Below are 17,570 nucleotides of genomic sequence, written 5' to 3' on the forward strand. Positions count from 1 at the left end.
TTTTACTTGTCTTTAATTACAGACACATTACAGGTTATCCTCCGGAAGATGGAGACATTGGAAGAGAACCAGCGAGAGGCTCTCCTGTTCAGGCGACCACAGGGCAGACACACTGAAGAGGTGCCAGTGATGGACCTACAGGTGGCCCAAACACAGGCTGAACTCCAAGACCTTGAGGAGCGCCTTAAGGTGCTGGAGTTGCGAAAGAGAGTGGTAATTGTTTGGAGATCCCATAAACTATGGCTTACACGCATTCAACGTTCACATTGGTGCTGACAATAAGTTCATGACTTCTAATTCCAGACGCTGTGATGAAGTGGAAGACGGGACTGGGAGAGAAAGCTGTGGAGCTCTGCATAGAGGAAACACTCAAACACACCCCGGCAGCCCATTCAAAACAAGCCAGGTGAATGAATCAGGATTGCAGTTTCCATATCCAATCTTTCACATGGCTATGACACAAATCTAGAATCACATAATATTTTTTTGATGATGTATATTATTTTAGATGTGATTTTTTTTATGACTTGTATAGCCCCTTTTCACACGTGTGATTATGTTAATCGAACACTAACTTATTTTGTGCTTCCTTGTCAGGGCCAACAGACAGGACTTGTAGCGGGGACTGGAAGAAGATTTTAATTCATTTTTTGCACTTTGTTTGGCACTTTTGTTTTGCAGTGTTTGTTTTGCAGTGTTTTTTCTTTGCAGTGTTTGTTTTGCAGTGGCACTTTTTATCACATATGTATATATTTTGGTCATTTTAGTTTTTATTTTAAATGTTACATGCATACTTTGTGCATTGTCATTTTAGCAGACGCTCTTATCCAGAGCAACTTACAGTAAGTACAGGGACATTCCCTGGAGGAAAGTAAGGTGAAGTGCCTTGCCCAAGGACACATCATTTGGCAACCTTCTGATTTAATAGCCTGATTCCCTAACCGCTCAGCCATCTGACTCCCCTTTAGTATAGGTGGACCACATATTTCAGAATCAGAATCAGAATGGGATTTATTCGCCATGAAAGTTTGCACTGACAAGAAATTTGCTTTGGCAGGAAGGTGCATACAATAAACATATAGGAATCTTAAATTTAAATATGTGGTCTAACTATACTAAAACTAGCAGTAACAAGTGGAATACACTAAAATAGAATACATTTAAGATTCCTATATGTTGAATGTATATAGGCCTACCTTCCTGCCAAAGTAAATTCCTTGTCTGTGCAAACTTTCATGGCGATTAAAACACTTTCTGATTCTGAAATGCTGCCTCGTTTATGATTTAGCTTGAGTCAGGCTACACATCACACAAACATCCTCCTAACGTTGTCTATCTATTATACCAAAACAAGTAGCCTTCTGTGCAAATGAGGTCTGCATATGAAATATAGGTTACTTAATAATTAAGTAAAATCTGCTAGGTTAGTAAGTACTTAATAATTAAATAAGTCTGCTAAATGACAAAAAAAAAAATATATAGCCTATATATTAACGTCGCAGATACGGACTAGCAACGTCACAAAATTACGTTGCTAGGAGGTCGCGGTTACGGATTGGCAACGTCGGAAAATAACGTTGCGACGACGTCGCGGTTACGGACTGGCAACATCACAAAACAACGTTGCTAGGAGGTCGCGGTTACCGACTGACAACGTCGGAAAATAACGTTGCGACGACGTCGCGGTTACGGACTGGCAACGTCAGAAAATTACGTTGCTAGGAGGTTGCGGTTACGGACTGGCAACGTCGGAAAATAACGTTGCCACGACGTCACGGTTACGGACTGGCAACGTCACAAGATTTCGTTGCGGCAACCTACTGGCGCCCCACAGATGCACGGTCCCGCAACGTCGCCAAAGACGTTGCGGCAACGTATGTTTGGTCATCGCGTGACGTTACGACAACGAAAGGGCAACGTAAATGTGTTAGCTGGGAAGTCGCTCTGGATAAGAGCGTCTGCTAAATGACTAAATGTAAATATACGTGTTTACAACTTCAAAGTTGGAAGGGATGAAGAAGAGCTATTAGTTCGAATATGTGAAGACCCGGAAGTAGATAGCAGTGAATACTCGGAAGACTGTGTGGCGACACCATGTGGTGCAAACTGACAAGCCAGACAGATTTTGTCTGGGTTCATACAAGTTCTGGACAGACTGAGACATGTGGCCGAGACGTTTACTTGGCCGCTTTGAGTTTCGCATGTAAATGCTTCCTACATTTGGTTAACATGGTCGCTGCATAATCTAAAGTGTACCAGGAATCAAGTTGGATTCTGAGCTACAACCTCAGCTCATACATTGGATACGTTACGGGGTAGGTAAACAAACAATTAGCAAACACTTTCTGCCAGCAAGCGTAGCTGAACTAGCTTAACTGAAATGGGCAGCTAGCTACAGTAGCTACTATGGTGCCAGGAACATTCGAGTAGCAATTTTTTTTCTGACTTAGTGGTCATAAAAAGTGTTCCAATTGTGCGTATCATAGACTTTTGGGGAATTTCTGCTACAGCACCGTTAGCTAGTTAGCTCTAGCTCTGGTCGTTGGAAGAAAATAGTTGTCAGTGAGATTCAAGAGAGGGTTTAATGACTTGATCTGGTTGGAAAACTAACATAGCTAACTAGCTTAGCCGTGTGCGGTTAACTTGCATCTGGCTTGCTTGCTACCTACGCGTTGTTATGTGTCCAACGAGAATGCCCACAACTTTGCAAACCTACATAGCTAGGCTAGCTAGAAGGTCAACTTTAAGTATCTGCCTTGTGCTTGCTTGCTAGTTAGAAACTAGGTATCTAGCCAACCAGCTGCGTAGTCGTCAACTAACATTGTGTAAAGTAGGTAGACTAGAGCTACTTATTCGTCAAGGCAATGTTACCAACGTCCCCATTTATTTAGATTTGCTAGCTAGCAAGCGATCAATGCAAACACCATACAAGTCTGTACATTTCTAGTTAACTGGTATCACCGGTTTGATCTTTGAACCTTGAATGACGAGCAGTGTCGAGGCCAGGAATTTAAAAGATCCCATGACGTGCTGTTTTTGGATGCTTTATATAGGGCTTAGTGGTCCCTTAATACTTTATCTGAAGTTTCTTTCCCGAAATTCAGCCTTGGTGCTGAATTGCAGCTACTACGAGCAGTCCCACAATGAGCTTTGCTCAGGACATGCCGTTTCTGTGTCTGTAGCTTTAAATGCCATGAGGGAGAAAAAGGCGGGGCTAACTGCCCTGCTTCGGTCGTTTGCAAGCCAGTGGCTGTTTATCAATCCACGTTTTTTCCGTTCCTGTGTTCTTGCGAGTTAACTACAAGTACAGTTCCAATCCAAAGAACACAAGTCACCAAGAACGCCCAAAATACCCGGAAATGTTCTTGATCCGCCCCTTTTATCGAGGATGCATCGGATGGTGACTTGACCAGCGAGAACGCTTCTGATTCCCTACAAGTCATTGCAAGATGTCAAGCGAGGCGGACAAACCTCACAACTGTAATTTTTTACTTTTCATATTTCAGCTAAACGGTACGTGTAAATCAGCATCTGAATTAAAATGTAACGAGAAATAGGCAGTGTAGTCGCTGAAAATGTTCTTATTTTATTGATGAAACGGCTAATTTGTAAATTTGCTCCGACTTTTCGATAACCTAGCTAGCATCTCAGTGCAGACACTAGTTAACATTAGGCACTGTAAGTTAGCAAGGGCTACAGAAAACGTAAAATTACAGGTAGAGGAATTTTTTTTTGCTTTGTTATCTAGTTTTTGTAGTTAGTCAGTGTTATCATAATGCCGCAAGTCCAGGAAAACCCTAACCATCTCAATTAATTCTCCTTCCTTGCAAGGACGCTTGCAAGAACGTTATTCAAAAGAATGTACTTGCGTCTCAGCGTTCTTCGGATTGATAAACAGCCATTATGTTTAGAGGAATAACCAATGTAGCACTCACATGGTCGTAGCTAATTTTTTCATTGGTGGGCCAAATTCTCTGTGCGGGCAACGCAGAGAAAGTGGAGGTAACCTTCCCTATTGTGACTTCACAATAGGGGGATTTTCAAAACCGAGCGTTTGAGCTCTAATTTTCTCAAAGGCGGAGAAGAATACCCAGGGCTTGGTTTACACCTATCGAAATTTCAAGCCACTGGGGGACTAAAGGCAGGCTAGGAGAACTCATATTAATGTTAAATAACCTCTTAAAGTGAAGTTTTCATGTCTTGGGACCTTTAAAATGGGTGGACGTTGGGGATGGGGACACTATTTTGTACACTGAAGACCAAACTACCATATGAAAGTGACGAGACCCCCATTTTTATATTGATTGTTTAATGCTAGCCTGGCTCTGCCCTTCTAGGTACTTCCGCTCAATTTTCATTTAGCTTCTCTAATAGGTCTGGGCTTTCTGTATATTAGTCCGTTTTTGCAAAATTTTTGGTGGTCCAATCAGCGAACAGAGGGAGTGGCTGAGAACAATGACATTGATGTCGCGCCCTAGTTTGAGATGTAGTTCAGTAATGGTGGTGGACTAAAAAGTGCGAGCGAAGCCATTCGGTCTGTTGTGTTGGTGGCCATGATGTTGTTGCCCTCCTCCCCACGGGTTTCGAGAAAGTTTGATTTTCCAGCTAGCGCTGTTAGGGGTGAAGGAGTTGGCTAAGGCGGACGCTAGCGATTGGTTATGGCAGATCCAGAGTGGCTCTGGTCAGATCCAATAGTTATAAACTTCAACAGAGTACCTGCCTTCAAGGAAGTTAATCATTATCAATGGAGCGATCCCAGACTCGGTACAAATGAAATGTACAAAAGTCTGGTTGGGACCATGCTATAATGCATGATTCAGTCGTTAATGTATTTTATTTTTTCAAAATTGACCACACAATGTAACACAATAAAAAAAAAAAAGGTTTTTGTTTTGACATTGACATCATTTACATTTACATTTAGTCATTAATTAGGTTAGATACGGCTCTAAGGATCATCCTCCTCAGTGAAATTTCATAAAAAACTTTGAAAAAGTTATATATTTTACATAAAACTATACTAAATATATAAATGTCACAAAAAATATATATTAAAATACATTATATTGAACTGGAAGTCTACGGTGACTCAACAGCACTGTCTGTGATTGAACAATGGTACATCTGTAGTACAGCTAGTCTCCGTCCTCCTCTGGCTGCATTGACTTCAATTCAAAACCGCGGCTGGTGGGCCGAACCCCCTGTCCTTAGAAATGCATGGTATTTAATACTACTACTGGAGGACGTCCTCCACACAATCAAAGATTTTGCAGTATGAGCTGACATGCTGTTCAGCCAATCCAGAGAGTATTATTGGTGGTGAAAGACTCTTCAACGGCTCTGGGTCTTCTCTGTGTTGGGAAGTTTGTTGTTGGATAGAGACTGAGTGATCAGGGATTTTCCTGCATAGAGAACATTTTGGCCCGCGCCAAAGCCGGTTTCCCGAGCGCCAATGACAAATCCCGAGCGCCAAAGGCAAATGCGTGCAATGCATGTCAGCGAATACGTTCTCAATAGTATGTTTCAAGTAGGCTACAGCCGAACTCTCGTTCTGTTTTGATCAATAGTAATCGAGTTGAAAAGCGTGTCTTCTTGTCTGATCAATACTTAACTGTGATGTGCGCTAATGGACAGAGTGGCCACTAAACTGTTGTTCCGCTGCGAGGGCCAGCCTGACGGGCACCTGTACAAATGCAAATGAAATTTCCACTCAAAATGCTGACAAAAGTTTGATTCACGATTTCCAACGCAGCCTCCATTGGTATTCTAAACTTGGAATGATAATATATATAGTGCAGTGTTTCCTCTATGGCATAATTTCTGCCGCCATGGTATCAGAAATCAGGCTGTACAAATTTTTTGGCCGTCTATCAGCAGTGATTGTTAGAGTGCACAGTGTTTCCCCTATGTTGATTTTTCCGTGGCGGCCCGCCACAGTTAAATTTCTGCCGCCACGGTATCAGAATTAGAGCTGTACAACATTTTAGGCCGTCTACCAGCCGTGATTGTTAGAGCGCATGTCGGAGAATAGCACAGAGGCGCTTCACAGCGCAGTTGAGATTGCGCGTGTGGGTCCTTGAGAACTGTAAGTCTTATAACTTATGTTGTCAGTACATCTAAGCCTGTGATTGTATTAGTCTATAGTTCTTGCTAATTTAAATTAACTGGTGATTTTCATTGTTTGTATTCTTCACCTGCTAGCGAAAATGCACGTCTGTTGATTCGATAGCGATTGCTGCCCTCACTCACGTTTGTATTTTAGGTGCATCATTATGCTTAAGTAGCCTAGTTTTAATGAATAAATAGTGGGTACATTATTATTTGCTACAGAATGCTTAGCCTATCAAGATCAAATGAAGCAGACAATGTACATGCTTCTGAGTGGCCTACATTAATCTATAGGCTAGGCCACTGCATTTACAATAAGTTGTTACGCCAATTATTAATTGGCAGCATTTATGCCATTTAGAACATACTGTGTGTCTTTAAGTATGCTAATTGTATATCTTTAGGGGAAATAGGACGAAATTATGTGCAATATTACATTAGCTATTAGACTATTAAATTAAGCTGCTCCGAAATATAGGGTTAGCACTTTGTTTTGGCCGGGGGGGGTGGGGGGGAGACCTGACCTGCCCCCACTGCAAAAAATCTTAGGGGAAACACTGGTGCATGTCGGAGAATTGCAAGGACGAGGCTTCACACCGCAGTTGAGGTTGCGTGTGTGCATTCTTGAGACCTGTAGCGTAAAAAAACCTGTCTATCGGATATATATCAGTCTTGGAAGGCACGATTCAATGGTCGCACCACATGATATTTGGTCGCACCACATGATATTTGGTCGCACCACATGATTTCAGTCAAAATGTACAGACACAGCAATGGCCACCTGAATGAAACTATCTAGTTTCTTGCACAAGGGCACTATGACATTTTCTATCAAAATAACCATTTGTAAATATAAACTAGAAAAGGCATTTCCTGCTGAAAATGCGTTGGAATGCTGATTTTCTTTTTTTAAATGGCTGAAAATACAGAAATTAAAAAATACCTGCAAGCTGAAATTAATTAAAAAAAATTGTGACTCACTCTAAAGAGGCAGTGTGGTAGCTGAACCGCATCATCTAACAAAGCTAAGTGCTTAAACACAATGCGGGAGAATAAGTTTGAACGTTGTGAAGAAAAAGTTGAATTTCAAGAGGCAGTGTGGAAGCTGAACTGCATCATCTAGCAAAGCTAAGAGCTTAAATAGCCTACAATGGCTGAAAGTTGAACTGTTAAACAGAACAAGAAGTAGGCTAGCTAGTTGTAACAAGAATATTATAGTTTTAACAGCTGAAATTAGTTGGGATAGTAATATCAGTAGCAAATGTAGCCTATCATTGAGTGCGTTTACTCGGCTTTCTTAATAGGATTCAATGTGTTGATTGAATGAAACATACAGCAGTAGGGCCGATACAGGAAGACACGGCGAGACTGTTGCAGAAGGATGATGGTGTTATTGGCATAAACCAACATTGCTATCAGGTTTCTAATGGTCAGGTGAACGCACTCAGTGGCGTAGTAGAACAAAACAGTTCCATTAGCATAGTAGTTGGTAAAAGAGATATTAGCAGCATCTGCAGAATGCTGCTAATATCAATTAGCAGCAGAACAAGATATAGCAGTATCAATAGTGGTAGTAGTTGTGTTGTGGTGCTCTGTCTTTTAATGAGACGAGTTGACTGAATAGCTTGTCTGTGTCTCCACTAATCAGCTAATACCAATCACCTGTGTAAGAGACGGTCGCGTGTTTGTGTGGTTGCCACGGTGATGGTGCAGCTATGATTGCTAACGTTCTGAGGGCAGAGAATACCAGAAATGTAGCTAGAATCCACACATCAAACAAGTTAACCTAGACGCAAAACTATACGTCCAATCCAAAAAATAAGGATATTTTCCGAGACCCAAGACTCTGCCGAAACCAGAGATGTCCTTTATATGTTTGTGTGGTCAGAAATACGACTCTACCGGCAGTTTCTAAATCTGGTTGTTTTTGCCTTTTCTTACGAATTTGTCACCAGATTTGCATTGGACTCTATGGGGTGAGAGTTGGACTTTGTCTCGCTTTCGCGGGGCTCTGAATAAATGTGTAAGTCTGTTGGATTCCACAGTCAACTGTCTGCGACCAGCACAAAATTTGTTATCTATTGATCCAAAAACGAAGCATGAAGAGCGAAAATTGTGGCAATGCTGGCAAACTAGAAATATGTTTTCAACGACATCTGAAGCTCCCCTCCACTCTAAGCGATTCAGTCTGCACTCTAGGCTTTCTCGTTCACACCCATGTAAATCTCAGAAACGGTTTGAAAAAGTCATGAAACAATCAGTGATATTGAAAAAAGTTGAATAGATATCAAAAAGCTGAATTATTTCAAAATAGTTTATGGTTTTGTCAACGTTTTAAAGTTTAAATGGTGGCTCTAGCTGAAAGATTGAGGAAGAAGAAGGATTTGGAAGTTGAAGAAGTTTTAAGAAGTTTGAGAGGATTTGAAAGAACTCCATTGGAAACTCATGTTAAAAATATTATGAATATTGATTTATATTAATTCAAGCATAAGAGGTACAAAGCTGAAAAGTCATAGCGCCCATGGCCTGAAACTGCTGAATTTTTTGATAGTTAAACGGTATTAATAGCTGAAGATTTGAAGGCGCTGAAAGGTGAGGAAGAAATAGAAGAATAAGAAGAATATGAAATAGTTGAATAAAGATTCAAAGAACAATACTTGGAATGCTGAAGCAGCATTCCAACAATGAACATTTATTGTCTTTTTGAGGTCATACCACATGACATCCAAAAGTGGAAACTACATGGCAGCCATTCAAAAGTAATTTTCTTAAAAATATGAGAGAGGGTTATAAACCTGCTTGTTGCTTTCAAGGGTTCTTTTGCAAACCGATGTATGATACAACTTCCTATGTTTCAGTGGAATTCAAAATAAAAGCTCCAAAATTGTAATTTCTTGATGGTTGCACCGCATGATATTTCATAAAATGGGCATACTCTGACAAAGTTTGTTTGTATATTATGACAGAAATATCAATAAAAAAGCACTGTAATTTCATATAAGACTACAAAACACTTTGGAAATGATGCCAAACGGGGCAGAAAATACATTTTAATTAGGGCTGTCAAAGATAGCGCGTTAACGCAATCTCGCTTTAACGCAACAAAACAAATAGTGCCGTTAACTAGGGCTGTTCCCACTTGGTCGACTAGTCGATTTTCTGATCGATAAGCTCTTGGTCGACTTACATTGTTTTAGTCAAGCTGCCATATGGTAGTGTGAGATCTGATTCCCGCTTGTGTCATCATTGCTGAATTAACGAAATGTTCAACAGAAATTGTAGATTATATTATTTAAGACAAATAAACCAACTCTAAAAATATATAATCTAAAAGAAAAGGTGTTACTGTTTTCCCTTCCGTTGATCTGCGCTTTGTTTTGGTTTGGTATTTTGCACACGGCACGAGTACAAGTGGCTGCAGAACTCCAAACTCTGCCATAGCCTACTTTATCGGTGTTATTAGTCAAAATGGCAAATCAAATCAAATGTATTTGTATAGCCCTTTTTACACGCAAGCATGTCACAGAGGGCTTCACATGCGCCCATAGAACTGCCCCTCAACCAACCTAAACCCTCAAGGAAGACAAGGAAAAACTTCCAGGAAAAACTCCCAACGGGAGAAAAAATGGAAGAAACCTTGGGAGGAGCAATTCAGAGAGGGATCCCCTCCTCCAGAGACGGTTGGTAGGAGAGAGGAGCAGAAAACAAGCTAAACATAGTCATACAGTGTCAATGGGTTTTGAAACACCAAAACCCATTGTTCGCCTTTATAGACGTTGGATGGGACCGGGAAACTCGCTGTTGGCCGTCATGGAGACTGGATTCCGGGTGACGACCTGGTCCAGCGTTGGCAGACCGACGACCAAGCAGGTCCTGACAGCTCAAACCCCCCACACCACAGGGAATGTGTGGGGGGGGACAGAGAGAGGAGAGCAGGGATTAGAGAATGCCAGAAGCAGCTAACAGTTACAGTCATAATAGAATGAGATCCCCACCGGTCAAGTGTGGACTAGTGGAGCAATTTAACAGAGCTAAAAAGGGTATTTGATGCAGCCCCACACACCAAAACAGCGACAGCCCCCCTCGGTTGGAACATGAAATCTGTTCCAGGGGAAAGAACTCTAAAATAGGTTATACTTATAAGGATGAAAATAACCAGTCCCCCAGGCAAAGACATCTGTGTTCGTGTAAGACATCTGTATGGCATCATTTCATTAAAGTACAGTTACATTTACAAAGTACCGGGTGACTCGAAAAACATTGAATGCAAACTCTGCCAACAACGGTTTATTTTTCATAGTTCGACGTCAAAAATGACGTAGCCTACCACCTGAAAAACGTAAGTTGGTCTAACCCTACTTCACTCATGCTAACGCGCTGGGTTGAAAAAGGAATATGCCCATTATAAGAATCACATCCAAATCGAATTACATTATCTTCTCCGGCCAAGACAAAATCTTTCTCTGTTGCAACGTTCCCCATTCAGCTTCTACGTAAGTTTGCATGCTGCAAGTTTTCAGGCAGTGATAAGCGCGCTCTGATGATTTGCATGTTAAACAAACAATATTTTTAACTTGTAGTACATTGTAAGAGATACTAAATACTACGGCTGCACGATTATGGCCAAAATGATAATCACGATTATTTTGATCAATATTGAGATCACGATTATTTGTTGATTTTAACCTAATCAAATTTGATTGTCACAATGCATAATACCAGCAGAATGGATGTGAATAAAACTCAAAATATACAATCAATAAAAAACAAACGATCTCCGTCCACACTAGCGTTTTCATATCGTTTTCCAAATGTTTGTCTTCCACACTAACACATGTACATGACAATCGTTGTCATGGTTACGCCACTCTTGCCCCTCCCTCCCGCCACGGTGCCCTGGTTACATACTCCTCTGGCAATACTATTTGGTTTCTTTAAAATTGTCCCTCCAGCTAGCTGTTCAGCCAGGTCTCACCCAGAATCGCTGCTCTATGTTTGGTTTAAACCGTCTTCTCTGCCTTGTCCCCCTTTTGTTCAGGCACACCGAGTACAACACTCGCCTTCTGCGTAGGAGTAACGCGTAAGCGATCTATTAAGTGATAATACTTGTACATGAAGTACACTAACTAAACAAAGTAAATAAATTATAGAGATGGCGCAGCATATTTCTTTCACCTTCCATGTTCATCTTGACATCTGCATCTTGACATGCTATAGAGCGAAAGCTACCCCCCATGCCATGGCAACTGAACGTCATCGTATCTGAAAAGCTGGACCCCGTCCACACTAGCTACGCATACCCGGCGTTTTCAAATGTCTCCGGCTAGGAGAGCGAAAAGCTCAGTTTTCAGTGTCCGAATACGCCGTATTAGTGTGAACGGGAGCTGCAAAAGCAGACATGTATGCGTTTTTAAATGTACTCAGGCTAGTGTGGACGGGGCCTCTGTCCTCTGTAACCGTCTACATCTAGAAACTAAGCTGCGTGGTGCAGCCAGGAACATCTGTGATCATACATTATGTGTATTCGACTCCATGCAGCGCTGCAGCCTACAGATTGGAGAAAGAGTTTATCATAGCCCAATACATCAAATGACAAATTTTCCGACTTTACAGAGACGTTTATAACTCCTCCCCGACTGCAAGCGGCAACTCTCGCTGGTCGTTTCATGCAGCCGCAGCCGATGTTGAACGCACCTATTGGTTTACGGAGCGCTAGATTGGCTTTGCAAAAAATATCTTTGATAAGGAGCGTTCTGTTATTGGAATGACGCATTTTAAATATCGCTCGATCACGTGAATTCGATCGTGGGAAGCCGAAATCGTGATAAAAATTTGATTAATCGTGCAGCCCTACTAAATACCATCGGCATTCGGTTACAACAGGACTGGAGATACGAGTCTTATCATTAGTAGGCTATTAGCGGCTGAATCTGCAATGTCCAGCAGCCATTGAGTCAGATCGCAAAAATGTTTGTACTTTTTTTTTTTTTTAAGCGTTTCAAAGTTCGATTAGTCGATTTTCAGACATTTTAGTCGAGTTTTGGTCGACCAAAGAAAATCTTAGTCGGGGACAGCACTTTTTCACCCTACGCTGCCTCACCGACAGGAGACACCGAGTTAGCTGTTGGTTAGCCCTCAAATGTCCGCTCACGGTAAAAAACGAAAGGTTATCAGAATGTAGAGTTTTTAACAAGACATGGACTTTTAAGTATCTATTTACTGAAGTGAAAGGCAAACTGTTGGCTTAGTTAGTGGAGAACAAGTCGCTATGTTGAAGGAATACAATTTGAATCGGCACCACCGGACTAAACACGCAGACAAATACAACAATTTGACTGATGCAGAGTGGGCGCGGGCCGCTGCTGGTTTGCCGTATTACCAAGTCTGGTAATACGGCAAACTGCAAATGTGGGCTTCTTGTTGACCTCGACCTACGGTCTTGTTTGATAAACGTTTTTACAAATCTCTGCTTACAAAGGTGTTGGTAGATCTGTTTAAAGTCCATATTAGTTTTTAAATATAATATAACAACACATAGGAAAGTCCCAAATCAAACACGACGAATCTGGAGCAGACGCCATGTTGTCAACATGTCCAAGGCAACCGCTTGCTAGGTCCGTAAACCTCTGGAGAGGTCTGCAAATGGTTTTGCGGATTTCTTAGAACGTTTCTGGACCAATAAGAACAGTGTATTGGTCCAATTATAATACTAATATATAAGAAACCTTTTTTTACCACCTGAAGCAAAATCAATCGTTGGAACATGCAGAAAGTGTGAGTTTGTGCCAAGGTATTGAAAGGTAAGCTATTGAAAAAAAGCAAGGTTTTAAAAAACGTAACTTACTTGACCCCAGGTACGTGCTCCCTGGCCGCAAACATTTCTCTCACACCGCTCTGCCTAAACTTTATGCCGAGTGTAGGGAAAAAGTTGAGGAGGAGACTTATTTAGCTACTCCAACAGATCTGTGGTCTATCGTTTAATTATCGTTATCGAATGTAAATATAAATATCTATATCGATTTTTTTTTTACCCATATCGCCCATCCCTAAAATAATCCATAATTTATCAGCTTTAATTTATTGACCACATTTTCTTATCGGACCGATAACACTAAAATAAACATTTATCAGCCGAAACTGATATGGCAGACGATAAATCATGCATCCCTACTTTCGGTCACTGTGGTGCCATATCACATCTCAAAACATGTAGTATGCATGGGTTCTAAAGTTTGCAGAGGATATGCAGATTATCACGCCACGTGTTTTTTCATCATTCTGAAACTGTAGAAGATTCTATAATAAAATGTGTTTTTCCCCCGGCTCATTCTGGTGATTTAATTCAACTTGAGTCAAAATATAAAAAGCTATCTTTTCCCCAAAAAAGTTGCCTTCTCCAACTTCACAAGCTTTTTCAGAGAATATATATTTTTTGTTTGCTAGCACACCCTTTTTTCCTTCAGAAAATGCAGTATCAGCTATGATGAAGCCAGGACCACAGCGAGCTACTATACTACGCAACACCAGATGAACCAGAAGTTCAACATGGCACGGACCATATCTCTGCTTTTCAAGTCTCGTGCCACTGAGCACCTTCCATAGGAACTGATGGGACATAATTTTTAAACTGCTTTGATGCTTGGTCTATTTACTAATAAGTCTATTGACACGTCATGCCAAAAAAACACTAAAGAACATGGTAGGTCAATTTAACTAAATTAATCATTTTATCAGGGTAATATCCACCTTCAGCTAATTTAACTAGCCCAACTTTTACCATGGGGTGACCACTCAATCCTGATTGGACCAAAACAGTCTTATGACACGCATTTGAGGACAATAAAATGGGTATAATGTCTAATATTTCCTAAACCTTCCATAAAGCTTTTGAACAAAAAAATCTGCAAATATGACAAAGTGCTTCTCAACAACATTGCCTACCCGCCTTCAACTCTGAATATAATTTTAAGGTTGATGTGTTAATTGTGAAATAAATTTTGTTGTTAGATTACTAGCAAAATAGTAAGGGGTCGGGAAATCATAGAAAAACAACAACTGTATTGTGTTATGGTTTGTTGGATGTAAATATAAATATTTCAAATTACCATCACAACCCTATCTCTACAGATGCACAAACGAGGTTTATTCCAGTACACAGCTATTGCAACTGTTTCAGCATTGTTGCTTTGTTGGTCTAATGAACCATTGCAACCTTAATCTTGTACCTGAACCCTAAGACATTATGGGACATGCACAAGCACGTTTATTTGGCAAAGGAAATAGCGCATCTTCTCTAAATCCTTCAATTATTGTACCCACAAACTCAACAAACTACTGTGTATCAACAAATTACTAAAGAAGTAGGCTTATGTCTAGGATGATTTCATTTGTTTTGGGTTCATCCACCTTTTTGTATATTTTTTTTTATTCGCTTTTTTGTTGTAGGCGTAGAGTATGTTACATTCTTTCAGCAGTCAGTTATATAGGCCTAATATTGGCTATTTAAGTAAAAGGGCTCAACAATGGCCAACTAAAGATATTACTAATGTATTTATTTTAAGTTATATTCTGTTTTGTTTGTGTAATGTTTGGAATCTACAAAATCTTAATAGTTTTAAATAGCAGTTTTTTTTTATTTATAGATTTTTCTTTGAAAAGCAAGAGAAAGTAAAAATGGCATTTAGGCCATTTAATTTAAGCAATGGCAAAAACATTTACACAATAATAAAAAATCGTATTCGGCCTTTGGCCAATTAAATGTTGGTGCATCCCTTAGGAACAGAGCACTACTATTTCTCTTCGAGGCCCCAGTAATCAAATGCACTTGCCCATTGCCCTAACCCTTTTTTTTCATTTACATATAAGCAAATGTTTGAAACATGACAAACACATTTTGTTTTTCTTTGTCCAAATTTCCAACTTCAGTGTTTGTTAATGAAAATCTCTCTCTTTTTTGGTTTGTGGTCATCAGGGTTAAAGCTGTGAAGTGCTGAAGATGGCTGGAAAATCGGAAAATGGTAAACTCAAAGAAAATGTCATGCAGGCTTGTGTTTACTTTGTCAAGTAAGACTATAGAAAATGTGGTTTTTCCATAAGTTTCAAGAAGCCTTTCTCTGTCGGTACCAAACGTAAGCCTTGTTTTGTTTAACCTGATGCACGAGAGGATACAAAAGAAAAACAGCATAGTGTAAATGTCCACCTGTAACATTGTTGTGATGTTGGTCTTTGATTTATTTTGTCTGGTCCCCCTCATGAAAAAGAAAGAAAAGGTTTTTATCTTATAAAATGAACACTGGTAATTTAGGCAGAGAGTTAAGAATGCATCGATGGCTGAATATTTTCTCCTAATAAGCACTGAGTGAATGGCCAATAATGTGTATGGTTAATTATTTATGACAATGCTTGTCATTGCATAATAACAAAATCCGTTCTTCTCACTTTCTTTTGAAACAAAATTCAACCTTTTTGAATTTTGTGAATGGGAATAGTTTTGTATTCAGAAGTCTTAGCCTTTCATGTAGTCCGCAGGGGTTTTTAAACATAAATCATCTAATCAAAGTTTATGAATACCTTTGAAATGTGGTGTTGTGACCACCTCTGAATACCACTATGTGCTTGTGTTTTGTGATTAACATGTTGTCTTTCAATGTCTGTCCTTTATCAGATGAACTCAGGGAGTTTACCGTAAATGAAGTGGCAGAGCGCTGTCCCATTTGCCTCGGAGTCATGAGCCAAGACAACCTAGCTATGCCTGACAGCTGCTGCCACATCTTCTGTCTCGGCTGTATTCTCACATGGGCAGAGGTAGGAATGAGGTTGATTTAGTTCAGTGTTTCCTCTAGGGTTGATTTTCTTTTCGTTCAAAATTTTGGGGCATAAATACACTGACCCCCTCGCTATCTGAATCTTAATGTACTACTAGAGCTATCTTCCTCATTGAAGCGGTCAGTCATCTTGATCAGTCATCTTTTCTCTTCTGGGAGGAAACATTGTAGCTAACAAACTCATCTGAAAATAAAATCAAGAATATTTTAACACATAGCTTAAATATAATTTATTTTCTTTACTGAAGTTACGTTAACTGTGTTCACTAGTCTAGCTAGCTTGAGTACAGTCTAGTTCTAGCTCTAGCTAAAGTTACTAAACTAGCTTGAACATTGTTCCACAGTTAATTAAATAATAATAATTAGGCTAGTTGGCCATCAACATCACAAACATTACACTGCAAATACAAAAATATAGCTGACATAACTTTAGCTATCGTATTTTTCGGAAAATAAGCCACATCGTGTATAAGCCGCACCCCCCCAGAATGAGCACTTCGTGTTTGTAAATTGGAGTATAAACCGCACTGGAATATAAACCGCACTTTGAAAGCAAACAACATTACCGTTGCGCCGGCCACACAATCATATACAATTATATCCAAAACAAACTTACAAAGAGCTCGGTTACACTACCAAAGTTGAATTAGTAATGTGCGCAAGCGATGCTTGCATTATTTTGCTAGCTAGCCTATAACATTTCACTGGGTCTTGCAGCTGTTTGATTAACTGAAATTATTATGAAATGTTATGTTCTACTAGCCATTTGCCTACTTTAACAAGTCACTGTATTTCCAAGTTAACTGATAGTGTAACTGAGACGAAACAGTAAATAATTCCTCTTTCAAGTAATAAGCCCCCGTTCAAGTGTTGAGCATTAAATTAGCTGCACGGTCTGTAGAGATCTTGAGACAAAGCGACTTTTCTGTTCTAAAACAGGACTATAAGCCGCTTCGAAGTATAAGCCGCAGAAGAGAACTGTAAAATCGGAGTGCAAGCCCAGCTTATTTTCCGAAAATTATGGTAGCTAGTGTATGCAAATGTATGCATCTGAAGGATCTATCCTCTGCCCTGTTTGTCACTACCAGGCTGAGCAGAGAGGAGAAAGTGCTCTGCTGCACTCTCGCTGTAGTTTGTTCAGGTGTCATGACTTTGCGAGTGATTGACGTCCTGTCACTGTTCAGTTGCTCATCCTCCAATTGGAGAGAGAGCAGTAGAAGACGTTCATTTGAGTTCCATGAAGCGGACAGCTCCGCAGATTCATATTATTGTGACTTTGTGATATATCATAGAATTCTGCATGTAGAGAGTCAAAATGCATTAGAGGAAACACTGTAGTTAATTGGGTGAATTGTGATGTATATTGCAGACCTGAGCAGGTATGGAGTAAACCAAATTGAGGTTTTAAAGGGTCATTGACTGATTTATAGGGATTACACTGTTTCCTTATTGTCTCCAAATAGGGTATGTAACACTGGTTTGGCTGAAACAACAAGCAAAGCTGTGGAGCAAAGACGCAACATAGCCAAACATGCTTTGTGAATTGTAGATTTACATGACAACACAAGTTATTTATTCGAATGAAACAGTCAGGAAAATGAAATAATGTTAGCCCCATTGCCAATAAATCACACATTC

The 17,570-nt window shown here is 40.1% G+C and overlaps 1 protein-coding gene across 3 annotated transcripts in view; it reads left to right on the top strand.

Annotated features, from left to right (window-relative positions):
• Nucleotides 1-1,917: 1,917 nt before the first annotated feature.
• The window catches only part of scaf11 (SR-related CTD-associated factor 11), a 49,593-nt gene continuing 33,940 nt past the window's right edge, over nucleotides 1,918-17,570 (top strand). For 2 of the 3 annotated variants that reach the window (XM_047017707.1, XM_047017708.1), the window contains exons 1-3: nucleotides 1,918-2,315; nucleotides 15,080-15,125; nucleotides 15,773-15,912. In XM_047017707.1, coding sequence (XP_046873663.1) covers nucleotides 15,104-15,125; nucleotides 15,773-15,912 — 162 coding nt within the window. In that variant the 5' untranslated portion in view covers nucleotides 1,918-2,315; nucleotides 15,080-15,103. The remainder of the gene's footprint in view (nucleotides 2,316-15,079; nucleotides 15,126-15,772; nucleotides 15,913-17,570) is intronic. The other variant, XM_047017709.1, reaches the window with a different exon arrangement.

Source organism: Hypomesus transpacificus, unplaced genomic scaffold (assembly GCF_021917145.1).
Source record: "Hypomesus transpacificus isolate Combined female unplaced genomic scaffold, fHypTra1 scaffold_62, whole genome shotgun sequence".
Taxonomy (NCBI): domain Eukaryota; kingdom Metazoa; phylum Chordata; class Actinopteri; order Osmeriformes; family Osmeridae; genus Hypomesus; species Hypomesus transpacificus.